The sequence below is a fragment of the Eutrigla gurnardus genome (genome assembly GCF_963514095.1).
Source record: "Eutrigla gurnardus genome assembly, chromosome: 21".
Taxonomy (NCBI): domain Eukaryota; kingdom Metazoa; phylum Chordata; class Actinopteri; order Perciformes; family Triglidae; genus Eutrigla; species Eutrigla gurnardus.
Window position 1 is genome coordinate 12,102,791 of NC_139932.1, and position 27,252 is coordinate 12,130,042.

General features: G+C 41.2%; 1 protein-coding gene across 1 annotated transcript; it reads left to right on the forward strand.

Moving 5' to 3' along the window:
• Positions 1–3,244: 3,244 nt before the first annotated feature.
• adipor2 (adiponectin receptor 2) lies at positions 3,245–26,281 on the forward strand. The gene is made up of 8 exons (XM_084038410.1): positions 3,245–3,365; positions 14,085–14,368; positions 21,158–21,337; positions 22,312–22,483; positions 23,079–23,265; positions 23,371–23,558; positions 23,715–23,908; positions 24,092–26,281. The coding sequence occupies exons 2-8, from the start codon at positions 14,294–14,296 to the stop codon at positions 24,218–24,220; spliced, it is 1,125 nt and encodes a 374-aa protein (XP_083894536.1). The 5' UTR covers positions 3,245–3,365; positions 14,085–14,293; the 3' UTR covers positions 24,221–26,281.
• Positions 26,282–27,252: the final 971 nt, after the last annotated feature.

Genomic DNA, 27,252 nt, shown 5'->3' on the forward strand with positions numbered 1-27,252 from the left:
CTGCACGCAGCAGCTCACTGGCTGTACATGTTGTACATGTTGCATTTATCTGCATCACAGGGTTCTGGGGCAGTTGGTGTGAAGTGGACACACACAGGAAACCACACACACACACTCATTTATTAAAAAAGATGACATGTTTAGGGGTCAATAGCCAAGGCTTGTTTATGGCTTCAGTTATTTCTCTGTGGCTGCTCATCAAACCAAATGTAAATCCGGCTTGCTTTTCATTGCAAAGTGCAAAAGAGCTCATGCAAACTGTGAAATGAAAATATCAACCGTAATCATCTGCTGCAAAATAAATCCATAAGCGCTGACATCAAACCACTTTGAGGAACTCAGGGCAGCGGCCATGAAAAGGTTATTCAAATGAACGGCGACACCCAGAAGGTATATGCAAAGAGTCGCTCCGGGCTTCACAGAAAAAGCACACTTTCTGAATCATCACACGCAGCGGGTGAAGACGGGGTTTGACTCTATTGGTTTTCAAGCAAATGTTTGCAATATGCATAGACTGCATTATTAGCTCTAAACAAGGTATAACTAACGTCATCATTTGCAATGTGTATATCTCGGCGTGCAACAGCCTGTCAATGAGAGAATGAGGTAGGTGTTAATCCGTTCACATCTTCTCTTCTGGCGCCCTGTTTGTGCATCAGGGTGTGAGTGACCATATGTGAGATGATGATATGCGTTACATACAGGCTTGTTTTGCTATGGGATGTCATCATCATAGTTTAAGTAGCAGTTTGTATGTATAGTTTAAATAAGTTATGTGCTTTCAAGTCATGTTTAATGCTTGCAAATGTGAATGCACGTCTTTTTCAGTCATTATGTGTTTGAACTAGACATCAGATATTGTGTACAAGGTGGCGATGGAAATATACACAGTAAAAGGTGCTGATTGAATCTTTAAACATTTATTTTGCACAGTCCAGTGAAGTTTAAAATCATATATGAAGCAGCCAAGTCTGTTTTTTGTTTTTGTTGCTCCGGTTGAAACGGCAGCTACTTATCTAAATAGAAAGGGCTTGCACACATATGGTCCCACATACACGCAGATAGAGCAACAAAGAAATATTTAAATGCTGGATTAGCAGTGTGAACGCCGTGCACTCAGGAATCAAGGTTATGCAAACAAACTGCAATGCCCTGCCAATTGCAGATGCATGTTGTTCACTGTGGGGCTGTGGAGCTGAAGGTCTCCCTTTAGTAACCAGCAGTTCCATGTGTTTCGTATCATATCAGGCTGAAAAACGAAACAGCGTGCGATGGAGAATTTGCAGTCGTCGTAACACAGAACGAGCCAGAGGACATACAAGTCTCAAACTCGGTGCTCTCATATTAAAAGTGTGCAAAACAGAAAATGTATTTTATAAAAAGATGATGCAATTTGATGACATTTCTAAATGAAGAGACATACGGGCAGAGGACAATGACCATGAAGCTTTTTCCTTTAGGGTGTCGTTCTCTGCTGTGTGCTGTTCCCAAGACAAGGAAGGATAACCGAGACCAAGTCCCAGAAAAGACAACTTTAAAGGAGCCATCCATTACATATTTTACAGCACTTTTTATCCTTCAGATAAACATCTGTTTCAACCACACCATCGGTGCTACACGAGGTTACAATCACATCCCATTATGCTTATGTACACGGAGTCCTTGCCACAGAACTCTGAAAACACATCGGTATTGTAACAAACAAATAAATAAATCAATGATTGAAACCTTGAGTGTGGACTTTGTCAACGAACTTTATGCCTACAGCCAACCGATTAGCTGAAAAAAAGTCAAATGTGTTGCATAAATAATGAGCCATGTAAAAAAAGCCAGTTTCCTTTTTTAATCTACTTTCTCTGATCATACTGATATGATTTATAGTATATTGTAAACTTGTTTTCAGATGTCTCTCCATAAACTACATGGACTACAGATAAACCGATACACTGCCCCATTTAGTTCAAGGGAAATAAAACTTTACTCTTATTGACGATTCTTATCAATCAGGTAAGATTACGATGAACTCTCAGGTCAAAGTGCTGAGGTTACATCACACATCGTCCCACCAGACTACCAACTAGCGAGGTTTTCAACATATTCCTCAACCTCTTCCAAATGGTAGTTCAGAGGCCTCTCCTCTCCTGAAAACAAAAGAATATCAGTTGAAAACGTTGTTGAACTTGCTTGATGAGATTGTCAACTGGATGAACCAGTCCAATGAAACTGTGCTGAGAGCAGCAACGCACCCTGTAGGAGCCTTGCATCACAATTAATCCATTTGCACAATCATGAAATCAGGGTTAACCATGATTGCATCGTAGCAGGGTATTGTGTGTGTGTGTGTGTGTGTGTGCTTAGGCCTTATTTGTCACACTGCATACTCCCATCTCAGATATTTGTGTGGAGACGAACTGTCACACCACCCGCACGTGTTTTCTTTGCATAGCTTCTCGTCACATGTGGTGAGGAGTTGTGACCTGTCTCCAAGAATTTTCAATGCACACTACTAAACATATATATTATTATTACAGCTGAAGATATAGTTACATATGGAAGGCTATTCCAGCCACTTTGAGAAAAAAAGAGAAACATTCTTAAAATAATGACTACGCGTATTATTCTGGGATACTATGTCATCATTTTGAGGAAGTTTCTTATTATTTTTGAGACTCTTTTTTTTTGAGATACTAAATCAATATTTTGAGAAAGTTTCTCAATTTTCTGGCAGTTCCAGAAATGGGCTTCCATAGTTACAAATAATGTTGCTTCAGCCGTCCTGACATTTTAAAGACAAAACAACATGCAGGCTAAATAAGCTCATACTGTACTGTATATGTGATGACTAAGCGGTATTATATACGCGGTTTTTGACTGACCAAGCGTGGATAAACAGTTGCTCAATGTACACATGGCAGTTGCTGGCCAAAGGTTCTGCCTAGAATACTGCTGGCTGTGCAAAAAAAAAAAAAAAGAAGCAAAAAAGCATATTTTATATTAAATACAGAGTTCATATATATATTTTTCATCTTTGAAATGTTGCTTTACACACTCCTCTGTCATATAATTTGCCCACGTCGTTATAAAAACTACAAATAACGTTACTCAATTCTAGAAATAGCACTTCCTGTTCCTGGTCGTCGGTAATTGGCCGTCGTCTATTCGTCGAGCGATCCGATTGGCTGTCCGCTGCTCATGCGAGCGACGTCACTCGGTGACCGCCTCCCTTCCGACGTCTCCGAGTCCAGTTTGGTCTAGCGACAGTCAGAGACCGTGCAGAGTGTGGAAGAGCAGAGCCGCGACTACAACTCCACCAAACTGTGTTACGTTACCCAGAGGACGGATTCAGCTTGAGGCACAACGGCCAGGTGAATATCCCGACTGACATTGGCCACCGCTCGGTCGTCATCGCTGTTGTTCTGCCTTGTTTCAGACTGTTGAATTCACCCAGGACTTTCCCCAGCGTCACGTTAGCGCCTCTCCGAGCACAACCTGCCAGCTAGCAGCTTTGCTATCCAGCTAATTCTGGCTGTCAAAACAACAGAGAAAAAGCGTAATCTGCTAGCCAGCAGAGAAAGCACCCCTTTGCTGTGTCTTCACCGGGCGTTATCGCTCACACGGAGGCAGTATTTGGCACACCCAAAGGCAGATGGGTCGATTTGGCGAGCTGTCAAAATAGACACGAGCTCGGTTAAATAGTTATCTGGCTTCTTTCTGGGATGTGGCAGCTCATGTTAGCAGACTAGCCAGCTCGCTAGCTCGGTGTAAACAAACCCATCATCGTAGCCTGTCGATAGGCTGCAGCCTGCTTTTTATTTTATTATTATTTTTTTACCTTTAACGACACAGCTTGAAAAAAATGTAAGGTAGAACATTCTCGCAACAGCTTCAGGTCAAACGTGTTAAAACGCTCCTTTTCCTTTGTACGTTGGAAGTAATGTCGCTGTCAACAAGGAGGTAGTCTGGCTGGAGTTTTGGGTTTCTTTGTCCTGCCTGCTCGCCAGCCTTGACTCCTGTGTGTGTGTGTGTGTGTATGTCTGATTTTAGAGCATTAGTAGGTCTCAATTAGCTGCCATTTTCAACGTATTTGCCTTTATTTATGAATGAACAAGCTCCTGATTAATTTCATCACCTGTCAGCCCTTGTTTTGGCTCAGCTCACGTTCAGCTTCTTTCCAAATATATTTATACATTTTGATATATTTTGAAATTGGGAAATAATATACTGTTAATCTACACTAATCTAAATTTGCACCTGAGTAAGTAGCAACATGCAGTGTTTTTTGTAATATATGTTTGAATCCTCTTTGAATAATAATTATAATTTAATAAACAAATATGTTCCCATGGAGGACAGTATACATTGATTTCCTGTTGCTGACTTGTTGAAGTCTGAACCCAATCCGTCTGCTTTGTCTGTCGATTTAACGCATATTTCATACAGCAAACCATATGTTTTTTAATTTAGTGTTTGTTGAACCGTTGCTCATAGAAGAAGTGAACAATATTCAGCCAATATTCACTAATTTGTAATAATGCATAGAAAGAAACGGCTTGACTGGTGACTATAGTGTTGAATTCTTATTTCTTCCTGCTTAATATTTATTTTTAGTTGTGCTGAAAGCACATGAAGAAACCCATCCCATTTCTGTGTTCTTCCGTCTGTTCGTTTTGCCACAAAGCATGAGGTCATCTCATAAATATTTCATGGGCTGGGTAGCTGATAGCCTGTTTGTCTTGAACCCAAACTTTATATGTACAAAACCACTCCCAGCTGTCCCCGAGCCTGGGATTAGCCCATGGATATTTCATGGAGCCTGCTTCTTAGCTGGTATTTGCGTTGAAACCCTTTTTTGCATTTTTAATCAGTGGCTTCTTGTGCAGTTTGACCCTTTGGGGTTTCACAGTGTCAATAGTTCCCAGTGCAGATTTTCTCCTCTGCAACTTACTTAACAGCACTGGAATCTTAAGACTGTGATCTGTAAATATAATTACACCCGCCCGTCCCTGCTGTTATTCTCAAGTTGCGCTTGTGCATGTCAATGCATTTCTGTGTCAAAACCCACATAGGATGCAAAGCAGATCCAGTCTGCATCATTTTTTATGTCAGCTTTAGCAAGTCTGTATTCTATAGAATTATCAAGAGAATTTACCGCATGGAGTTAATTTATCTGGAACATGAATCACACCCCTTACATTCATCTAACCAGAACATTTGCTGTAATTTCCTTTTGCAAGATATTCATTTGCAATTATAGAAAGAATACATTTGAAATGTCCATTGTTTTTGCTGATGTACTCTCCCTTCTGGACATGGCTATAACATGTTTTTTTTCTGGAAGTACTATGCTCTAGAGAAGTTAATGTATAATGAAGTCAGTCTTTGACAGTGTGCCAGGCAAAAGAGCAGCTAAACATAGCTTCTAAGAATAGGAGAGGACTGTCAGCGCAAAACGACTTGATCATAAGACCGTAGTAGCTGTCTCTCCCTCTTTTACATCACTCTTATTCTCTCAGTCTGAGCTTTCTCACTTTGAAACTGTGTGTGTGTGTGTGTGTGTGTGTGTGTGTGTGTGTGTGTGTGTGTGTGTGTGTGTGTGTGTGTGTGTGTGTGTGTGTGTGCGTGTCGTACCAAACAAAAATGACAAAATTGTCCTTTTGGTTTATTGTTATGCTGTTGCCTAAGTGAAAATAAGCCTGTCACGAGTTAATTAATTAGTCCATACGCACGGTAAGCATCTTGCGCCCCAAACACTTCTGACAACAAACAGAATATGCGTTTTTTGTGCACGCATGTTGGTTTGTAAATATTTGTTTGTTAACGTTTAGGCATTTTTACAGTTATCTGGTTAAATTAGTTTGGTGACCTCGGCCTAAAGATCAGTCATAGAGTTAGCTAAAAAGAATTCAGCCTTTATATAAGCCAATATAACATTTGATAAAAAACATGGGCTGTGTAGCTCGCTACCATGGTAGTGAAGTTAAAAATAGAGCCTGATTTGCAAAAATCCAGGATGTATCATGTCATAAATGTATTTATCATTTAATTATGCAAAGAGATATGATTTACGATTTCCTTATTTGAGATTGTTTGATTATTTGTTTTTTTCTTAATATGTAAAGTGAGTCCAATGTTTAGTGTAAGAGTTTTACGCATATTTCTTTTGTCATTATTTGGGATAATATCATGCATCACAGTAATTTGGGTCAGGATAACAGTGACATGACATGTTCACATCGTCCCATGCCTACGTGTGATTCACCTTTGGATTCGCACCCAGTGCTTGAAAAACACTGCATTTAGATGCGATGTGTTCGCCAGCAGAGTCAACAGTGCATTGACCTTGTTGTGGTGTGTGTCTGCTGCTCTGTGTTCAGGCCGTTGTTGGTTCACTACCGTTTACAGAGCAGTGTCTTTGAATATAGTTTTGGTCGTAATTCTGGCAGTTAAAGTGTAAGTGCGTGCATTGCATCAGAACCATGCACATTTTTCAGGGCACATATTTAGTTAAGTGTGGTTACTTACTTTAGGGAGACACTCAACTTGTAAATCTACGATTAAGATATCAACCTTGGGAGTTGATAGATATCTTGTTAAAACTAAAATTCAGTGCCAGCATGGATTACCTGGATATTTTATGTGGAGCTTTCTGCTTTTGCACACACATCTCCGTTCTGGAGGCAAATCAGGTAATATTTTCAACCTTCTGGCCGGCTCCCGCCACGTCGATAATATCGGCTATTTTTTTTAATGATCTGCCACTTACAAAAAGAGGTTAACAAGTTGTGAGGTATAGATGGCCTGCCAAACAGTTTGTGTGCATGTTAGTACGGGAGTTACACAGGTTTTTGAGAGTTTGTTTTATATTAAACCAAACCATTGACGATGACGAATAGGCCCATTTCCTCTGGCAAAGGACACCTGAATGTCAACTAGCATGAGACCTACGCTTGTGCATGTGTGTGTAATCTGAAACGGTGTGCTTCTCTTGTCTACTGATGAAATAAGGAATGTTTTAGGAGCATCTTCTTGCGGGGATAGTTTAAAACTGCACATAAAGAAGCACATAAAATACTTTTAGGACACTTGAAGGCATATTTTTATGGTAAAATATTCCCCCCGTCCACCGTATGTATCAAGCGTGCGTGTATACTCGTTAGTATCTATGCTACGTGGCTGCTGCCTGGTCGTGTATGCGGTGAATGAGAGAACAAGGGTGTGCATGTGTTCGTGCTTCCCTTTACACTGAGTCTCTTTGTTTATCTCTCCATCATAAGACTGCTGGCAGCCTCATCAGTAACTCACTGTTGTACCAGGACTTAGATGTAACCATGGGACACACACTTACAGACAGCCCAGCTATATGATTGGTTACTGTTACAAAATCAAGTTTTAAAAATTATTTTAAAATATTGTCAGTTGATTAATAAAAGAGAAAACAAAAAAACATGGTAAACTGGGCTGCAAATAGCCTGACGTGACCATCGTTTTGTTGTGAAGCAAGCCCCACCCAGGAATAGGTGCGACATGGAGACGGAGATTTAAAGGTGTGTTTTCAGTAATATTATGGTAGGTTGGGTGTGTACGCGTGTGGTTATGTTAAATTGCAGGTTGCGTAGTCCTGGCGAACAGTAAAAGCAGTGATGTGGTCTCCCAACAGCAGGTTTAAATCATTGTAATGCAGCCCCCAACTGCAGGGGGAGGCCTATAGGAACACACAGCATAAAAGCACCGTAAAGTGAACTTCACCACCAAAGATTTGGACTCAAGAGTGACTAATCCAGTTTTTTATTTTTTTGGGAAAGAGTGTAATTTCCAATCCTCCAAAATAGGTAATAGATAGGCACTGTAGTTAACTTGATATTGAACATTCTGTAGTAAATTACTAAACTGTAATTCCTCTCTTTCCACACGATAAAGAGGTTTAAGGTCAATTCCGATCAGGGGCTGACAATGCACTGGTGTAATTGCTTTGTAGGAACAAAACCACTGGGACAAAGGAGGAATAACACTAATTGTCAGCAGTACTCCCTTTCTTTCTACCTTAGTAAGCAAGATCAGAGTCTTAAGTTATTGACAATTTGACAAGAAAAGAGTATTCACCAACACTAAAAAAAATCCATCATTAATTAACTACCATCACACACTCACCCTGACTTTTTAGCATAAGTGAAAGGAGAGACAGGCATGACAGCAGGTCAGGAGCAACGTCCGTCTTCTTATTCGGTTATTTTAAAGGAATAATCTGTTATCACTGGTATCTAACGGAGTGTGTTTTTGGCTTTTGGACTGATGTGACCAATAAAGAAGGAACCGCTCCCTAAGATATGAGCATCTGTGAGCTGTTTACCGAGCAGCGGTTCATCGAGTCAGTCAACGTGGCTTGTCTTTTAGCTGACTTATCATGTTGTGAAACTCTTGCACGCACAAAACAGCGTGATTACTAAACAAGATGATACAGATCAGTAAAAGCCTGTTTTTACTGATTTTTAAACTGATAGACCTGTGTATCCTGTACTCTGTCTCCTGTTGACTGTTTTGGGCCGTCTGTCTAACCTGAAAAACCAGATGGGGTGTTGTAGAAAAAGTAGGATTTCTGTTGTGAGACATCATTGCCTCATTGTTTTAGCAACACCGGGGTAAACATGCATTGAATTGAACACACATCTACCTTCCATTATTAGAAATAGAAAAGACTGATTCAAGACAACTTGAATGTCTGTTGATGTCAGTATGCTTGCTGTTATGGTTCATGTGAGGTCTGTCATTTTACGGCAACTGTTGTGATTTTAAATGTAACCGTATATAATTTAAATGCGGTGTGTGTGTGTGAAAAATGCTCTTTCCCTATATGACACAGTGCTTGTTTTGTGACTCTCTCTCTCTCTTTATCAGTGTGTGTCTGTGTTTGTGTGTGTGTGACAGACAGACAGACAGTTATGACATAGCAGACCACCAACCTTGTGACTCTGAGAGTGGGCACACATTGTCGGTGACCAAGTTAACACAAGAACAAGGAGCCTCAATGTATTCAGAACGAAGTTGGAAGAGGGATATTTTTACATTGCAGTGGAAATGAATAAACTTACACTAACCTACACACAGGAGGAATAGGTTTGACTTTAAATGCTTTCTAATCAGACTGCATTTGATTTCAAGTTATTGTTTGCATTTAAGGCCTTTCCAGCACATCTTTAATAATCTTCACAAGGCTCTCGTGGCGACAGCTAAGCCAGCGGCTCGCAGCTAACATTCCTAAGGGGGAACAGCGGTATCAGTGCTAACAGCGAGAGGCACCAAAGGGTGGGCGCTACGCCACAACACCATCAGTAAGAACTGCGTTATCAACCGTTACTGCTGCTCGCTCACATGCACCGACATGCCCCAAAAGGCAAACTCGTTACTCTAACTCTGTCTGTCTATGCGTTTTCCATAAAGTATAAATTGGGCATCATCATTTTTGCTATTTGCTAGTGCTTGAAATTAAATAGAAAATGCTATTACGCTCACACAAAAAATCCACACAGTAATGCAGCGCGCATGTTTAGCTGACATCCAGACGATGCTGCTCAGCAGGTTCCGTGAGCGATAGCTTCTGTCATTCCATCTTCCATCTTATCTTTCTTGCTTCTCACTTATTTCTCCTTTAGTTGGTAGAAGTCACACTTTCACCCACTTCTGTCGGGTGTCTTTGTCTGCGCTGGACTTCCTCATGGAACGTGTTTTTCTTTCCCTCGGCTCCCTAAACCAAACGCCTCACATTTGGGCAGAATTCACCATCATTTAGGTCACTAGCCAAAGACGGCCCTTCCCCCTTCCTTGCCTTTCTCTATAAGACATAATTTATACGCTAAGTTATGTACGTGGTATTTTAAAATAAAAGCTGTCATGGCAGATGGGCTCTTACATGTCGCCACAGTATGAGAAGAACCAGAAACAACGGGTACTTCTTCTTTTTTTCCTTCCACTTTCACAACTGCTACCCAGCTTCACCACTCACCCTTTCCCTTCAGGAGAACAAAAAATAACAAGAGAACAAATCAATTCCCATTGACATTTCTTTTCAGCTTTCAGTCGTTCTTATTTCTCTCCTCAGTCTTTTTTTCTTCTTCTTCTTCTTCTTTTCATCCGAGTTCCTGTTGGGTTTGTCTGTCGGATTGCCAGGATTGATTATTTGGAGCCACCTCTTCACGGCTCTACAGTGACAATGACTGAGTCCACGCTACTGTGAAGTGATGTCAGCTGTCTTCTGCGTGTGTGTGCGTGTGTGTGTGTGCATGTATGTGTGTGTGTGTGTGTGTGTGTTTAGCCGGAGAGACAGAACGATGGTGACTATGAGCGTGAGGGGATGCTGCAGCACATGCCCATGCCTGTGTGGAATCATCTGCACAAATAAATGACCTTGTTTGTGTGTCGACTGGTAGCCTAGTAATCTTAGCATGTTGATGTGCGTTGTTACCATTAATCTCAAAATGGATCTTAGGGTTAATATCGATTTGCTCATTATTATAGGCATCTCCTGTCATGTAGTGAAGTCTTGTACGAGCTGAAATCTAGACTCAAAGGTGTCACAAGGTCACAGGATGATTGAAATTGATACCATCTACGAATTTAAATTGTCGATATCACTCATATCTTGGTATGGTAAACATGAAGAAGCCAGCAGCAGTTTAGGTTTGCTTAACATACAGATATGAGGTGGTATCAATCCTCTCATCTAATGATAGGTGAGAAAGTGAATAAGCGTATCTTCATGAATGTCAAACTAATACTTTCATATCGTTTATTTCTGAGAAATACAAGACAGATAAATTCGTTCCAGAGGAGTCTTTTCATTTCAGTGCAGTTCATTAAACATCACGGCACACATCACATGACACAACAGGAAATCTGCAGATATAATATTTTAAGATCACATATTCATTTTGCCAGACAACATTTTGTATGGTTTTAAAATGGCCTATTCACAGCCTGCGCCATGTATACACACAGTTTTGTCAGCTGTATTACACACACTATACTCACTGCAATGCTTGTATTGACCTGTGGGTCAAATCAATTGCATCGATATTAAAAGCTCAATAGCATCCGCGGTTAAAGGACAATAATCTTTATTGATGGCGTAGCCTTAGAGCTGGTTCATGGTGTCAAGAGAATAAAATATAAAAAATTAAAAGAGGAACAGAAAGACATTTCTATATTGCTGACAGCATGCAACCAATGCTTGGTCTGTGTTAATAATTTTGGGTATGGTTGAAAAGCAATGGCTACTGGGCAGTTTTGTTAGACGGGAAGTGTTGCTCAAGGGCACAACAGTAGATATTTCAAGTGAGGAGAGAGTTTTAGTGACTCCCTTTCTTGACCCAGGTTTACCCAGCAGGTCACCTGCCTGGTGCCCTCAGGCTGCCATACTGTTTTTATCGTTAGTCAGTTAATTTCCTGGGGTTAAAGTATCCGTCCGGGCCAGATGGTAAACTTGTGCGTGATTGGTTTGTTTCATACAAATAATTGAACCTCATACAGCGAGTTTAATAGGGGGGGGAAAAAAATAAGAGTGCATATGTGACATCCAAAAGGCTTTTATGAGCCGAGAAAATTGCTACACAGCACGAAAAACCTTGATGAGTCATTTAGCGTCCTGTCGTGGACAGATATTCTGGGTCAGCTGTTCTCTCAGAACTGAAGCTTCTCCATTTGGGGTTGGCTCGGACACCGGGAAGCCCCGTTGGTCTGGGAGATGTTCTTTTCTCTTTTTCCCCATCTCTATCTTTTTTATCTCAATATGGGGTCCGTCTGTTCTGTCCTCTCTGTTCTTGGTCCTTGAAGGCAGCGCCAATGAGCATGTGAATTTGTGTGTGTGTGTGTGTGTAATTTTGACTCGCCCTTGTAAATTACATGACTGCAGAGGAGCACTGACAATCAAGACGGTATTGTGAGGAAGACACAGGACAATCCTTTGCCAGAACATTTTGCTTTACTAACTTCGCTGCACGTTTTTTGGCTTTCTTCTTGCCTCCAGCATGATGGTGTCTGAGGTTGTTTCTGGTTTACGTAAATACAGTCTGTTGAGTTAGATAAGAGGTGAATGTGTCCAACTATAGACTGATCTTGATATTAGTTACAAATATTAAGAGAATAGAAGAGATTAGATTATGCTGTTCTTAAATATGAGGCTGATAGATTGTATTTAAATGAATATTCTAATGAATATTCTGAAAACATTGTATTTTTTGGATTTATATGGACATTACTGTTTCCCTTGTAAAGTTCTGTATGCACAATTTTTTTTCATGACACAAAGTGATGGCGCAGTTACTCAAAGAGCGTCAATGTAATTTTCAAAAATAGTCGATTAGGGAGAAAGAGGAAGGAGGAAAAGGGAAGAGATTGATTGAATAATCTCTGAGTATAGAAGTTTTTGATTTTGATGGAACTCGCCCACAGGCCAGCCGTCTCAGTTCAATTAGTCTTCTTTATCGTCCTCGTAGCATACAATAGTGCTACTTTGTGGTCGATCTCATTGGGTTATGAAACTTAATGCATTTTTGCTGTGGGTCTTTTAATGATGATGATGTCATTCACTGGACATTTCTGTACTTCACTTCCTCACAACACGCAGATAATGTGTGTAATAAGATGCTCCCATTGTTGCTTCCAGCATCAACAACATCATGTTGGATATAATAATAACCCCCAAAAAAACAGAGGTGATGCTGGTGTCAAACTATAATCTAGATCTGAGAATAAAGCTACTTCAAAATTATGCTCTCGCTTGTGACGAAGCCAACTCTGTCACCTTCAGCGCTCTGAACTCTATGATTTAATATGATCCAGTGCAGCAGAAGAGGTGCAAAAGCAATCACTTGTGCTTTCATTCTAAGTAGGATTTTACATTTGGTAATGTGAAATCGATCTACCTCAATATCTTGTATGAATGTGTTGCCTCGCCTCTTCACTTTGCATCCATTGCAGTTCTAAGATCCACTTATTGCAAATTGTGTCTTTAGCAGTCTGTGTGTATTTTTACAAGTACGGGCACAGGTGTGTTTGTGCACATGCCTTTTGTGTTGTCGCCCCCGGACCCCCTCACCCCCCGAGTGTGAGTATAATCCCCTAATGTATGTTCGTAGCACAGGGGGATGGTTTAAACGAAGTGCTCTGCTGCTCAGGGGCACGTTCACATTGACTTGGCCCCTCTGGTGCGCTGTGTGTTTGAGACAGTGAAAAAAAAAACAGATCTCAGCAGTGTAAGACATGCTGACATAAATGTGCAGCTGCAGTATTCATCAAGCTGCTGTACAACCCAGCTGATATGAATGGATTATATCGGGTCCACATGAGCAGATTTATCCTAATGAAGGCCAAACATCTTCACAAAGATGAAGAAACCTTACAAAGCAAGGAACCTTTAGTCTTTAACCCTGCTCTTCTTCATTGTCACGCTTGAATTTTAAATGCGATATTATTAGATTTTCCCTGTAAGGCAGAAGACAAACTGTGAAGTGGTTGGAGAATTATGCAGGAGGAAAAAAGGGATTTTAATTTCTCAACAGGTAACACATCTACTTCCTGTGTGTGAATCGCTTGTTCCTGTCCTTGACACCTCTCGTCGCTAAGCAACTCACCATGACAGCGATTCGGCAGCAGCTCCTAATTTTCTGCTGGTGTTAGGAGATCCAGTATTTTAAGGCCTTGATACCACGAGTAACTTTTTCAAGTGACTGACTTATAAAGCAACAACCGACGTCATTTTTATCTTGAATGCAGACCTGCTTTGAATGAATGAACTGCGGTGCTGTTAGTGACGTATTTGCAGGATTGTGCGTCTTTTAAGGGGATTGAACTTATTACCCTTTGACTAGGTTATGTCTCCACTATTACTATCATTTTCAGTCTGGATAAGGCCCAAACTTCCATGTTGTTTATATTATAAGCTTGTATTTGTCATTGTTTGGGAAACTGCTACACTGTTATTTAAAATTTGAAGAATATCAAATCATGGAGATTAACATTTTTTATCATCCCCATCTTTTCTTCTCTTTCCCCAAAATCTTTCCTCCTCTGTTTCTACAATTTCTGATCCATAGTCCTGCGTGAAGATCCGAACACTTCGGGTTTGGTCCTGCTCCAAATTTTCGTCGTCGTCATCCGTTAAGTCTTCTGTCTGTGGAGGCCGGCCCAGCGTTTCAAGCTGGACGAAGGAGAGACGAGCGGGGCCGAGGGCCCGGCCTTCGTGCTGAGGCACAGAACTTCAAACCTCATTGAACACACGAAAGACAGCGCGCCTACAGATCCCATGAGCCCCCGGGAGAAAGCGGACACGCCCACCTCAGGTTCTCTAACCAGTCACCAGTGCCCCTTGCACAATGCAGTAAGTATCCAACACACACACACACACACACACACACACACACACACACACACACACACACACACCATGCTGTCGTCTGGTTGGTCATGGCCATATTGGCCTGTTTAGGTCGACTGGTCACACAGTAAAATTCATATCAAATCATACCTAATTTATCATATATATATAACTATATACCCAAATTAAAAACTAAATAGCATGATGTGTGAATGGGAGTTTATTTTGCTTCTACCTTTTTATGGATATTTGCTAAGCATATCTGATATGTGATACACGTGATATGTATGATATGTGATACACACACACACACACAAACACTGGGCCTCTCAATTGTTCGTTTGAAACAGTAATTAGTAGTGTGGTTTCATCATTTGACCACAGCCTGCTGCCTCTCTGTGTGTGCACATGGCATGTTTTGGCACGGGTTTCCCTTTGGAGACTCCAATGTTTTTCCACCGAGCAAAAAGTAGATTGAACACTAGAGTTAATTAAACATTAGAAGATCGTTTGACCTCACTTTGAAACGGAGCGTTTTAAAGTTCGCAACCGATTTAAGATTTAAAGTTTTGGGACAACGTGTGAGGATTTGGTGGATTAATTATCGTCAGAGCCTTGAGCGATGAGGAATAAATACATACAAGTATGTGGAACATAGTGCAAGAGTTATAAAGCGAAGCATTATCACATTCCCGTGAACGATAATTAAATGCAAAGCAGGAATAATATGTTCATGGCTATCCTGATAACAGACAGTCCTTACAGTAAAAAGAGGACATTTTATGTCATTATCAGCGGAAAGGATGAGGTCAGTTAACCAACAGTGTGGTTGGGTGTTTAGTGCCTTGCTCAAGGGCACTTCAGAATCAGTTGCTGCGTGAGAATAGAGCATTATCTCACTGATTCTCCAGTTTTCCCAGCAAGTTCTCGGGAACTTGATTTTGCATGTTTGATCATGAGCCTGTTTTCCCAGCTTTTCAACCTCCGCCACCTCCTCTTATTATCGACGCCCTCTCCACCTTTAAGGCTTGTCGTACTCGATGAATCACTCCGTGGTGTGTAGTAATTAGCGATGCATTATGATGGGGTCGGCTCAGCCTCGCCCGATGTTCGGTTTTAGCTCCACTCTCACTCTAAATTGATGTGGATATTGAATGTGTCCGAGATTCACAGCCGCTAAAAATAAGCCTGTTTATATACAGACACGTCTTCCTGGAAGGCAAACACCTTACCCAAAGAACTGTGTGATTAGCATCCCACGTTGGTAACCTATCGAGCTAATCAAACAAATGGGCCCGACACTCTCCCCTCAGAGGCATCGCTTTCTGGTCCTGCATGTATGTGTGTGTACAGTCAAAGCTGCCGGTCTATTGTTCAGTGTGAAAGGCTATCCGAATACAACCGTCGCGCTGAAACACAAAGGAGTGCGTGTGTGTGCATTGTGTCCGTTCATGTTTGCTCTTTTTACCTGCTGATACCTGAGAGGACGCTGGGGGCCCCTCACCCCAATCAGCAAAGGGAGGCTTCCTTAACACCTCACAGGCTGGGCGCTGAATCCTTCAACATTTTAAATAGGTGTCAGTAGTGTGTCTCTCCAAATGTGTTCGTGAGCAGTACAGAGTCATTGCACTTTCATATCAGTTTTTTTTGTCCTTACGCTTTGTTTTAAAAGTTCTAGGGATTTTTGTTTAAAAAGTTTCCAGAAGTTTTTCAACACGTCCCTCGTGACTTTCTGGCATTTATGTGTCTTCCTGATAACACCGCACAAGTTGCAGAAACAATAGCTGCTTACCTGCCAACAATCTTAGCCCATTACTTTAGTATGAAATATTTAATATGGGAATACTGAAAGCGGACCATAACAGTTGAGCAGTATCATAGTTTTCTGTTTATATCTGCATTGGTGATCTATAAGTGCCAAACTTTCAGGGTCGTTAGAGTTCAATTGAGGGTTTTTTGCAGATTGTTTAATTCAATTTAGGTAAGTTAATAAGTTCAGATACTCGTATCCTCTGCTTTCTTTAGCAGAGAATGAGTAGACATCTGTGTTCAAACTATGAAACGAGCTCAACACTGTAGGCTCAGCTGTGTTATAGCTCAGCTGTGGAATTGTATTACGCACACATCAACAACAAACCAAGGGAAATACCAATAAACGGTGAACAAATACCAGCGAACAATGCTTGAGATTTTGGACCTTTGTACATCCTCTCTTTGTGACAAAGGTTGTTGTTTTTTAAATTATTATTGCTTTCACGGATCAGACATCCAGGTTCACTTCCTCTTATTGAACCCTGTAATCAAAGTTATTCTAGCGTTATTGTTAAGCCTTAAACCCTCGGACATTGTAGGTTGAGTGGGACCAATCTTTTCATCTAAAAAGCAAGAAAGCGTATAAATCCAAAATGTGATCTATTCCATTGAATATCTCAAAGATGGAGCATTTTTTTGTTTTTTATCTGGCGTCTTTTGTTCTTTGTCGAGATGTAATGTAATCCCACACAAACCAGCCGACTTAAAAAATCCCTCAGAAAGTAACTAACATCACACATTGCACAGACTTATACAAATCTCCCAGCACCTCAGGTGATACCAAGCCCCAGTTTGACATCCATTCATCCATCCGTCCTAGCCAATGATGCAAGAAAGAAAAAGAAAAAAAACAACATCTTTGAAGTGGCTTTAAAAAAAAAATGAAGATCCTTGATTTAAACCCTGAAACTGTGAACACTTTGTTGAAAATCTGTTTTATTTGTCGCCGTGCTAATGCTGATTTTTCATGCCTTCCTGTTGGTCACGGGCAAGAACTGAGAGAACAGATTGTCTGTTTAGTTAGAGTCAGGCATGCGCGTTTAGGGACATGCTGTCTGTTTTGGCATCTTTTCCAAATTGTTATTCTCCCGAGAGGGCATTGTGCATGTGCGAGTCACATGCCGGTCTCTCCGCCTGTGCTGTGCAGGGGTTACAGTGTACAAGGGTCAGCTCTTCCCTCTCTGGTCCGTTGTAAGTTCTGACTCGGCTGCCATTGGCTCCCCGGGTTCCAGCTGTGTTCTTGTTGGTCAGTGGCTGTTTCCTGGAGTCCGCCCTCGACCGAGCTGACGGCATGTGACTTTGTTTACGTCGAGTCTAAAGTTCCATGTTTCGCTGGAAGATGGAAGGTTTTTCCTGAAACGTCTCCCCTCCCTCATTTCCTTCTCAGACTTATCTTCGTCTTACTGACTGTGGAGCTCAGCAGAACTAATTGGAGCACACACACACACACACACACACACACACACACACACACACACACACACACACAGTGTTTCAGGTGTGTGTACATGCGAAGAGTCATTAGTCAGGCGAAAGTCATTATTCAGGTCTACACACAGAATGGTTAATGAGTCTGAGGGGAGCTGGATATATGTGTTTTAAGTATGCGTGTGAGACCGAGGGAGAGAGTGGTCTTGAGGGGCTTTTAAGAAAAACTGCCTCATTTAATCTTGAGCGGCCCGGTGTCTCGAGGGGTTTCCTCCGCTCCTCTCTTGTTCTATGTGTACATCATTCAAGACCAGCTGTTTCACTCATGCTTGAGTGAAAAGTCTTGGACCTGTCTGCGCTGTTGTTATGCACGCTTCCTGTAAGACTTTCCTGGGTGCTTTATGTGGTTTTCAAGTTGTAGTTGTGCTTTCCAAGTTCTATACACCCCACCTTTGTTTATTAATTTCACACACTATGCAAGATCTAAAAACAGAGAACAACAATTTGAGTAATTATCACAATAAGATTGGTTGCAGACCTAGTTAGCCATATTGTTTCTCTTACATAGCTCCTTATTGCGCAGCGGTCAATGTTAAGAGTTGAATATGACGTCCAAACCTGAAACCATCCTCCCTTTTGGGGTTGAATATGTAATCAAATCTGTTCAAATACATTCCCATATTCTCAAAGGTCCCCTCAAGCTTTTCCCAGGAAAGCGCTTCCTAGAAAACTGCACTCTCTGGAAGTATGACACCAAAATGAGACGATGATGATTACCCAATGCATGTGGAGCAGCCGGCCTGGCTTCACTGACCCCCCAGACTGTTTTAGTCATACGAGATGAGCTGTTATACTCCGAGCCCTCCGAGGATTGACTCTTCCCTGAGTGATGAGATCATGTCCTTGATCACATTTGCGCTTTCACACGGAGCAGAATTTGACTCCCTTAACTCTGCCTTAATGACTCGCTGAAGACCGGGCAGCTGAGTTTGAGTCACGTGCGGCAGACACACGGCGCTCGTCCAAAGAAACGCTCATCCGAATGTAAGCACGTGACTGTGTTGGGGATAGCCAACACTCCCAAGACCCGGAGCTGACTTCACTCCTACGGTTCTCCTGTTTTGTATCTCTACGTTGTTATTGGATCTGATTACAGCAAATTCAGCGGAGCAGTTGACAGCCAAACCCTCTGCATCACCTGCTGCTAAACCTCAACGCTGCGGCTTTCACAGTCTGGATTGAGTTTAGTGCAGCCGAACAGATGTTTTCACACGAGAAAAAGCAGTTTCTTCTACATTTGTCAAGCTTTCCTACAAATATCTGCAACAGCCCACAGCTTCCTCTTTACAGCTCAACCCTGTTTCATGTTGCAGATTTAATTATAAAGAAATGACCTCTGTCGCCCGCGCCTCATCTCGGCTCAAGGCTACATTAGCCACTACTAGCATAACGCAGTTGAAGCTCCAACCGAATTATCAGCGGTTGAGTTGCATTATCGCTAATTTTGGCACCAGGTTTTGGACAAGGAGGAAGAATAAAACACTCTGGTTCTAGTGCATTGATTTTGACCATGTTTTTTGTCCTTGGATGCAAGTCATTTTATGTTGTTCTACCGACTAATAATGATTATTTTAGAATCCATAGACGCAACAACAGCCTTTCTGTTTAAATGGCACCAGTCAGGTGATTTTTCAGCATTTACCGTTGACAGGGTCACATAATTCCTGCTTTGGTTTACCACTCATATGAATAAGGTCAGGTCATGGGATCACATTATGGCTAATCCAGACTAGTTCATAGATCAGGAGTTATGAGACTTTTTTTCACAAGCACACATTCTTTCTCTCACAAACCTGACGTAACAAAACCAAAACTGTGTGTCACTGTACAGTAGTCACGTAAAAACATGGTTTCTGGTGAGAAGGAGGCTGATCATAAATCACTAAAATGTACAGGTTTGTAGGCTAAATGCTTCCCATCCATCTCGACCTCTCCTTGCCTGCGTTGCGTTTCGTACGGTACGCGTTAACTAAAACGCAGTGTGTGTGACACACTGTCCTCTACTCCAATCTGCCCTGAAAGCATTTACTGTTACAGTGCTGCCGTCATATTTCGCTGTAGGCATTGTGTGAAATAGCATCATGAGTGATTGTGTCTGTGTATGATTAAGTGATCTTGAGTACACCTAGAGGACACCCTTCACACACACACAGGTATTCACACCCTTCCAGAATAACCTCCCAATCCACAGTGTGACTGCCAGCATCTGGATTTAAGCTTACACCTGCATAACATGCATGCATGGGCACACTTGAGAGGCTATTATTACTGATACACACAAAGACTGCAGAGCACACGTGACTTACTTGGCAGTCACCCAGATCTGCTCGCCGTAGTATACCCGATCACTGACGCTTTACACTCGCACACAAATCAATGGCAGGTGTCACCTCTATTTATTTTTTGGGACTATGGTTTTACAGTTGCTCGCCTTCAGCTGTGTTTTAAATCTACACTTGAACACAGGCCGATGACAAAGTCTGACTTTGGGACCCTGAAAGTGTTGACTGTCTACAGAATATGTGAGACACGTAAATGTCCACATAAGAGAGCTCAATACGCTCACACTAGCAGTTGGATTGTATTTTGCTGGAGGATCTTTAAAAAATAGGTTAGTCATACATTATATATACGACAGGACTTCTCGCTCGCTCGCTTTTTGTTCCAATCCATCTCCGTCTTGCTCCTTTTTTAAAAAAAAATGTTTTTTTTGCTTTTGTCTCTCTTTTCCCCCCACCTCAGGGGTAATAAAAAGAACAGTGCATCTTATCTAATCACTTCCTTTAAGCAGAACCTCACTGTTGAAGGTTGCGTGTCCGTCGGCGTTAAGGAAAACATATTTTGTGTTTACATCTGCTCCTTGTTCTGCAGCGCGTTATCTATTTTGTCCACCTGAATCCACACGACGGCGTCGCTCTTTCGCCGAACTCTGCGTGCGACTGTGTTTGTCAGTTATGATGAATGGCTGTGTATTTATCACGAAGCACTAGCTGTATTAATTCTGTCCCTGGCTTACCAGCTGTGACCGCTATTGTGTTAGATTGAATTCACGCTGTCTTGTCTAATCTTCTATTTATAATGGGGAGGTTGGATAGACTGTGTCGACATCTGTTTAATTAAAAATATTTTTTTTCTTAAAATCGTTATTTTTTTCTTAAAACATCCAGTGTTTTATTTTTGCTTGTTTTATGTGGTTACACTACAAACAGTGAGAGAAGAAACCCAAATTCCCACTAACTACTGCTTCTACAACGCTTCACAACCTAAGATGAAAGAACAAAAAAAGAATAAAAAATAAAGCTGACGTGTCAGGAAATGGTTAATTAACCTGATCTGTATGAAAAACAACATTTCTGATCATAAAAACACCGAAGGAACTGTTGTTGTTGTTTGTTTTTTTCTCAGTTAAAAAAAAAAATCATTTTCGTTTGAACAAGAGAAAATGTCCTGGGTGTCATAAAACTACAGTGTGTGTGTTTCTTCTCCTGTCAGAGGGTCCCAGAGTGCGATGAGGAGAGAAGAAAAAATGAAGAGGATGACAGAGGAGGAGAGGAGGAGAAGGAGGAGAAGGAGGAAGAGGACGAGAGGAGCAGCGACGAAGGATTCATGGGAATGACTCCGCTGCTGCAGGCTCACCATGCCATGGAGAGGATGGAGGAGTTTGTACACAAGGTAATGAGAACACACTTACAGATGCATGTGTTTTCGATCCTGTTAAATGGTAGAAAGACATATCCCCCCCTTATATGCCCCTTAACTTATCTATACAGACGCTTCAGAGCACCACACCTTTAAATCTGACGCCCACTAAATTTGATAATCTCCCCAAGAGCTATGTTTGTTTTACCAAGGCTGTTTTATAACACCACTCAATAAAAACCCTACAGTAAAATACACCAATAAAACTGCAAACCATTTTGTGTCCTGAGCAGATGCTGGGGAGTTTCCACTTTTATGTTTTAATTCTGCTTTATCTCTTATACGCAACATGTTTTCATGAGACTTGGCACAAGCCAAGCTGGAAAATGTCCAGAATGCATGGCATTCACTTGTAGAACGCAGTTGATTTAAGTGTTATTTTTCACAGTCAATTAAAAACAGCACATTATTTGTTTGTTCTTCTGACATTATCTTTGCCAGAAACTCTCAGAGGGCCATTAGGTTTAAAAGACTTGACAACAAATTCTGAGAAACCAGTTTATGTCTGTTGGAATGTGGACTCAATACACCAGCTTGGACTAATATTCACACACACACACACACACACACACACACACACACACACACACACTGAAAGTCTGCTGAAATTGCAACCAGCAGGTTGTAAATTAAGGAAATTAATCACTGGAGGGGAACTGTCAAAGGAGTCTCTCTGTTCTCCCCGTTAGGGGCGTTAGTCGTGTCGGGCTTCAGTTTATTTATTTACATCTCTTGACCCTGATACTGTTCATTTGACACCTACTCTACACACACTCATGATAACATACTGTACCCCCTCTCTCTCACACACACACACATCCTATTTCAAGGACATTTAGTAATCAACCAGCTGCTTCTCCTAAAGGGCAGATTAACAGTTATTTTTAATGAACCTTTACCAATTCACACCAACCTTGTTCTATCTTTGTCCTTCATTAACCAATCAGGTGTGGGAGGGCCGGTGGCGCGTCATACCTCACGACGTGCTCCCCGATTGGCTGAAGGACAACGACTTCCTGCTTCACGGCCACAGGCCACCCATGCCTTCGTTCCGCGCCTGCTTCAAGAGCATCTTCAGAATCCACACGGAGACGGGAAACATCTGGACACATTTGCTAGGTAGCAGACTCACCGATGCTTTTGTTCGGGGACATTTAGTGAGGGAAACAAAAGACGAATGATTGAATGTATACAAAAAATAAATAAAAAATAAGTTAATCTTTATTAAACCACAGAGATTAGATAACAATCATGTGTCAAATTTCAAACTGGGAAGCAGCATCACGAGGCTTATTGGCTTTTTGTAAGCACTGCGATGTCAGAAGCTCAGCTGGGGGGGTTGTGTAAGAAAAGTCCTCCGTCATATACCAGGGCATTATTATTATTTGGCTTAGTGCCTTTAGAATTAGTTGGATTTGTTTTTGCCAACTTTGGTTTAAAGCCGTTTATTGTTTCTATAAGTCAAGTGCCTTCTGACTTAGAATCAACTGTATGAGTTTCTGCTGCCACCCAGTGGTTAAACACAGATACTGCGCCTACATGTAGACTGTGAACAGTGAATACTATTGATGCTGTTTAACAAGTTTTGGACTGTTTGAAGAAAGAATAGATGTATTCTCGGTCATTAATTAATAATTCCTGATGAACCCAATGGGGGGGCGCCACATTTGTAGTTATTGATCTTGTTTCTCCGTCTCTTTTCCTCTCTCTGCAGGCTGTTTGTTTTTCCTCTGTCTGGGTCTGATGTACATGTTCAGGCCCAACATGTCGTTCGTGGCTCCGGTCCAGGAGAAGGTGGTGATCGGGATGTTTTTCCTGGGAGCCATCCTCTGCCTCTCCTTCTCTTGGCTCTTCCACACCGTCTACTGCCACTCTGAGGGCGTCTCCAGAGTCTTCTCCAAGTAAGACAACTGTCAACTCCCAGATTCCACAATCTAATATTACACAGAGTCTGTGGACATCTGCAGTGTGTGTAATCATCCACTCTCGTGTTTCCCTGCGTCTAGGTTGGACTACAGTGGGATCGCCTTCCTGATCATGGGCTCGTTCGTCCCCTGGTTGTACTACTCCTTTTACTGCTCCCCTCAGCCCCGCTTTATCTACCTGATAGTGGTGTGCATACTGGGATTGTCCGCCATCACCGTCTCCCAGTGTGACTTCTTCGCCACGCCACAGTACAGAGGAGTCAGAGCAGGTAGAGTGAGATGGTGACATCACACGTACATATCTTGGAATGGAAATGTGCAACTCCCTATGTTTAACAGCTTGCTGCCTCGCCGCTTAGTGGCTCAAAACAGATCTTATAATGCAGGTTAAAGTATTCACAATGTCCCTCTCTGTCTACGTTTAGGAGTGTTTGTGGGTCTGGGTCTGAGCGGTGTGGTTCCCACCCTGCACTTTGTCATCAGCGAGGGTCTGATCAAAGCCACCACCATGGGTCAGATGGGCTGGCTGCTGCTCATGGCAACGCTCTACATCACCGGAGCCTGTCTGTACGCCGCTCGCATCCCCGAGAGGTTCTTCCCCGGCAAGTGTGACATCTGGGTAAGCGACTAACAAGCGCACACGGCACAAAATATCAGGGATGCATTCTTCAAAGTGGAAGCCATTAGCCACTATATTTCTCACACACTTTTAATTTACTCTTCCTCTCTCTCTCTCTCTCTCTCTCTCTCTCTCTCTCTCTCTCTCTCTCTCTCTCTCTCTCTCTCTCTCTCTCTCTCCTAGTTCCATTCCCACCAGCTCTTCCACATTTTGGTGGTCGCGGGGGCTTTCGTTCATTTCCACGGCGTCTCCAACCTGCAGGAGTTTCGCCACAAGGCAGGAGCGGGCTGCACCGAGGACGGCACTCTCTAACGCACGCCGACTCAGTCGTTCACTCGCACACACTTCTGTGGGGAGGCACTGGTTCTAATTATATGCACAGAGTCACACACATACACATGAAACCTAAGATATCCACACACTGCTCTCCCCTGAAACTGCAGACCAACGTGGCTTGTCTGGTGTGTGTCTATGTGCGTAATACGAGGATGGGAGGATGGCCTCCCGGGGGGGGCTATTAAAACTGACTGATGAGGGTTTTTTTTTTTTGTTCTCTTTCTGTCCCTCTGACTGTCTTAATTGTCTCTCCATCCACACCACATCTGGCTCTGTTCGATTATAAAATCACTCCAATGTGGTGTGTTTTAAAAACCAGTTTTTGAGACTCCGCTCTTCCTAAGAAGCATCTCCATGTTTTTGGGAAGAGGCGAGGCATTCAAAACCTCCCTTCGACAATGCTTCATTTTCTTTCTGTGTTGAGACATTTAAGAGTTTAATTGTTTGATTTGAAAAGCAAACATAATTGTGGCTTTAAAAAAAAAAAGACATTTTTGAGGTGTTTTTGCTGAATGCTGTTTTCTAAGTCACACTTAAGAGCATTCAGTTATGGAAAAAAAGAAAAAGAATTGAGTGGATTTCTGGGTTGAAGGTTGAGATGTCGGGAACTGGGGTGGGACGGGGTTAATAGACACTTTTAAAAGTAAAAAAAAAAAAAACTTTTCCATGTAAATAAGATTTCTAAATTCCGGGTTATAGATTTGTATGAAATATATATGAAAAAAAAAAAAAAAATGTTATAAAATGATGGCAAGAATAAATAAATATGTTGGATAATGACTCAAGTAAAGATGAGGAGGATAGTTATTATCTCGCTAGCAATGAGGTGCAATGGTGAGAACAATACAATAATGCTGCGGTTGGTGGGAAGAGCTTCAAACAAACTTTATTTAGTCTGTATATGCAAGGGTGACAGGTGGAGGCAAGGAGGAAATATACAGCACAACTTCTGAGTCTGACGAAAGAACAGTGACAACTCAGAGTACATTTTCTGACCTAAAAACCTTGAAATATAAATGTGGAGTGGGCAGAACGACTGTCCTCCATTTTTTTCCAACCTTTTGTGTTGACCCCGCGCCTTGTTTGTTGGGCATCACATAGTGGTGCACAAACCTAAAATCGGGCCTCGTGAATATGACGTTATTTTGTGCTTAAAACCAAATCTAAAAGTCGAAACTAGGATATATAGGAGTCCTCTTGATATGTAGCCATTTTCGTTTACCTTCCTACTGTAAATTGTCTGATGTGTCTAAAGATGAAACTAATTTCCATGTCACCAGTATGAGTTTATTCTTTTCTATGACATGCCCTTAAATGATTTGTCAAAACATATCATTGATAACTTGAAGATGTTTTTTTAAAAAACAAGACCCCAGAATATAATTTTGGTAAAACTGCAGTATAATAACAGTACAGATGCAGTTGTAGTCCTCCCTCCTTTGGATTCAAAAAATGTTCTTCTTTTTGATTGGATTGTATTTTTAATTTATCCGCTGTTGTTTTCGGTATTATTATTGCAAGCTTTAATTTCTCTGTTTTTTCTTTTCTTTTTCTACTATTTATCAGCGGTTTTTCTCATTTACCCAGAGATCACGTGATGTTCTAAACATAGCAACAACAAAAAAAAAGTTGAACTACTTAAGATGAGCTGCCTCAGATGTGGAGACTTTACATGGAGATTAAAACAATGGGAACTTCTTTTTTTTAAATGTGTTTTCTGGCAATACCAAAATCTCGCTCCAGCACAATGGAAACATTTAAATTGTGAGCTTATCAAAAAACGTTATGTCTATGATGGCTTGAAATTTGGGTTTCTATTTGATGGCAGCTTCTTTTCTGAACAGGATTTTGAACACAATTTCTTAGCTTTTCTTTTCTCCTTTTTCTGTTTTTATTTGATCTAGTTTATTGTGTATTTATTTCTCTTGGGGAACGCGTCTGTTGAAGCACATTGTTCTGTTCTGATGGGAGTGTTTGATTGCAATAGACCTTTATATCTGCTGTATTGTTCTAATAAAAAAAGGTTTTTGGAATCTGTCATTTGTACATGTTTGGTATGTGCACAACTCTGAACCATGACATGAAGGTCATGTTATGAATTAATTTATTTTTTACATGCTATACTAGGTCATATAACAGTGTGACTGTATCACTTTTTCCTATAATATTACTGAGTCCTGACTTTTTTTTCTATGACTTTTTAACAATTTTTGAAAAAAAAATCATACTATAGATTACTTTTTTTTTCCCCTGAAAAAGATGACCATGGCTTTTTATGGCTGTTTTGGACTCACTACACTGAGACTTGGTGCGTCAAGCAATATGAGCGATTTTTATGACTCTTTAACAATTTTAAATATTTTTTTATGAATATATTCTGACTGACTTTTTCGTGAATTTTCGACATGCTATAGTATGACTTTTTGGGGGGGGGGGGGATATGACTAAGCCTTTTTATGACTATTTTGCACTCACTACACTCAGACATTGATTGACACGCGATATAGAAGCATATGTTAGGACTTTTAAATCATTTTTAAAACATTTTATGAATTTTGTCGATTTTTCACTTTTTTTTCGACATGCTATAGTATGACTTTTTTTTTGGGGGGGGGGGGGAGATATGACTACGCCTTTTTATGACTATATTGCACTCACTACACTCAGACTTTGATTGACACGCGATATAGAAGCATATGTTAGGACTTTTAAATCATTTTTACAACATTTTATGAATTTTGTCGATTTTTCACTTTTTTTTCGACATGCTATAGTATGACTTTTTTTTTTCCCTGAAAAAATTGACCATGGCTTTTTATGGCTGTTTTGGACTCACTACACTGAGACTTGGTGCGTCAAGCGATATGAGCGATTTTTATGACTCTTTAACAATTTTAAATAATTTTTTATGAATATATTCTGACTGACTTTTTCGTGAATTTTCGACATGCTATAGTATGACTTTTTTTGGGGGGGGGGTATGACTACGCCTTTTTATGACTATATTG

Excerpts from the sequence above, each read along its gene's own strand:
- adipor2 (XM_084038410.1), top strand. The coding sequence starts at position 14,294 with ATGAGCCCCCGGGAGAAAGCGGACACGCCCACCTCAGGTTCTCTAACC. Across the intron at positions 22,484-23,078 it reads CATCTGGACACATTTGCTAG|GCTGTTTGTTTTTCCTCTGT; the intron begins GTAGCAGACTCA and ends CTCTCTCTGCAG. Across the intron at positions 23,909-24,091 it reads CCGGCAAGTGTGACATCTGG|TTCCATTCCCACCAGCTCTT; the intron begins GTAAGCGACTAA and ends TCTCTCTCCTAG.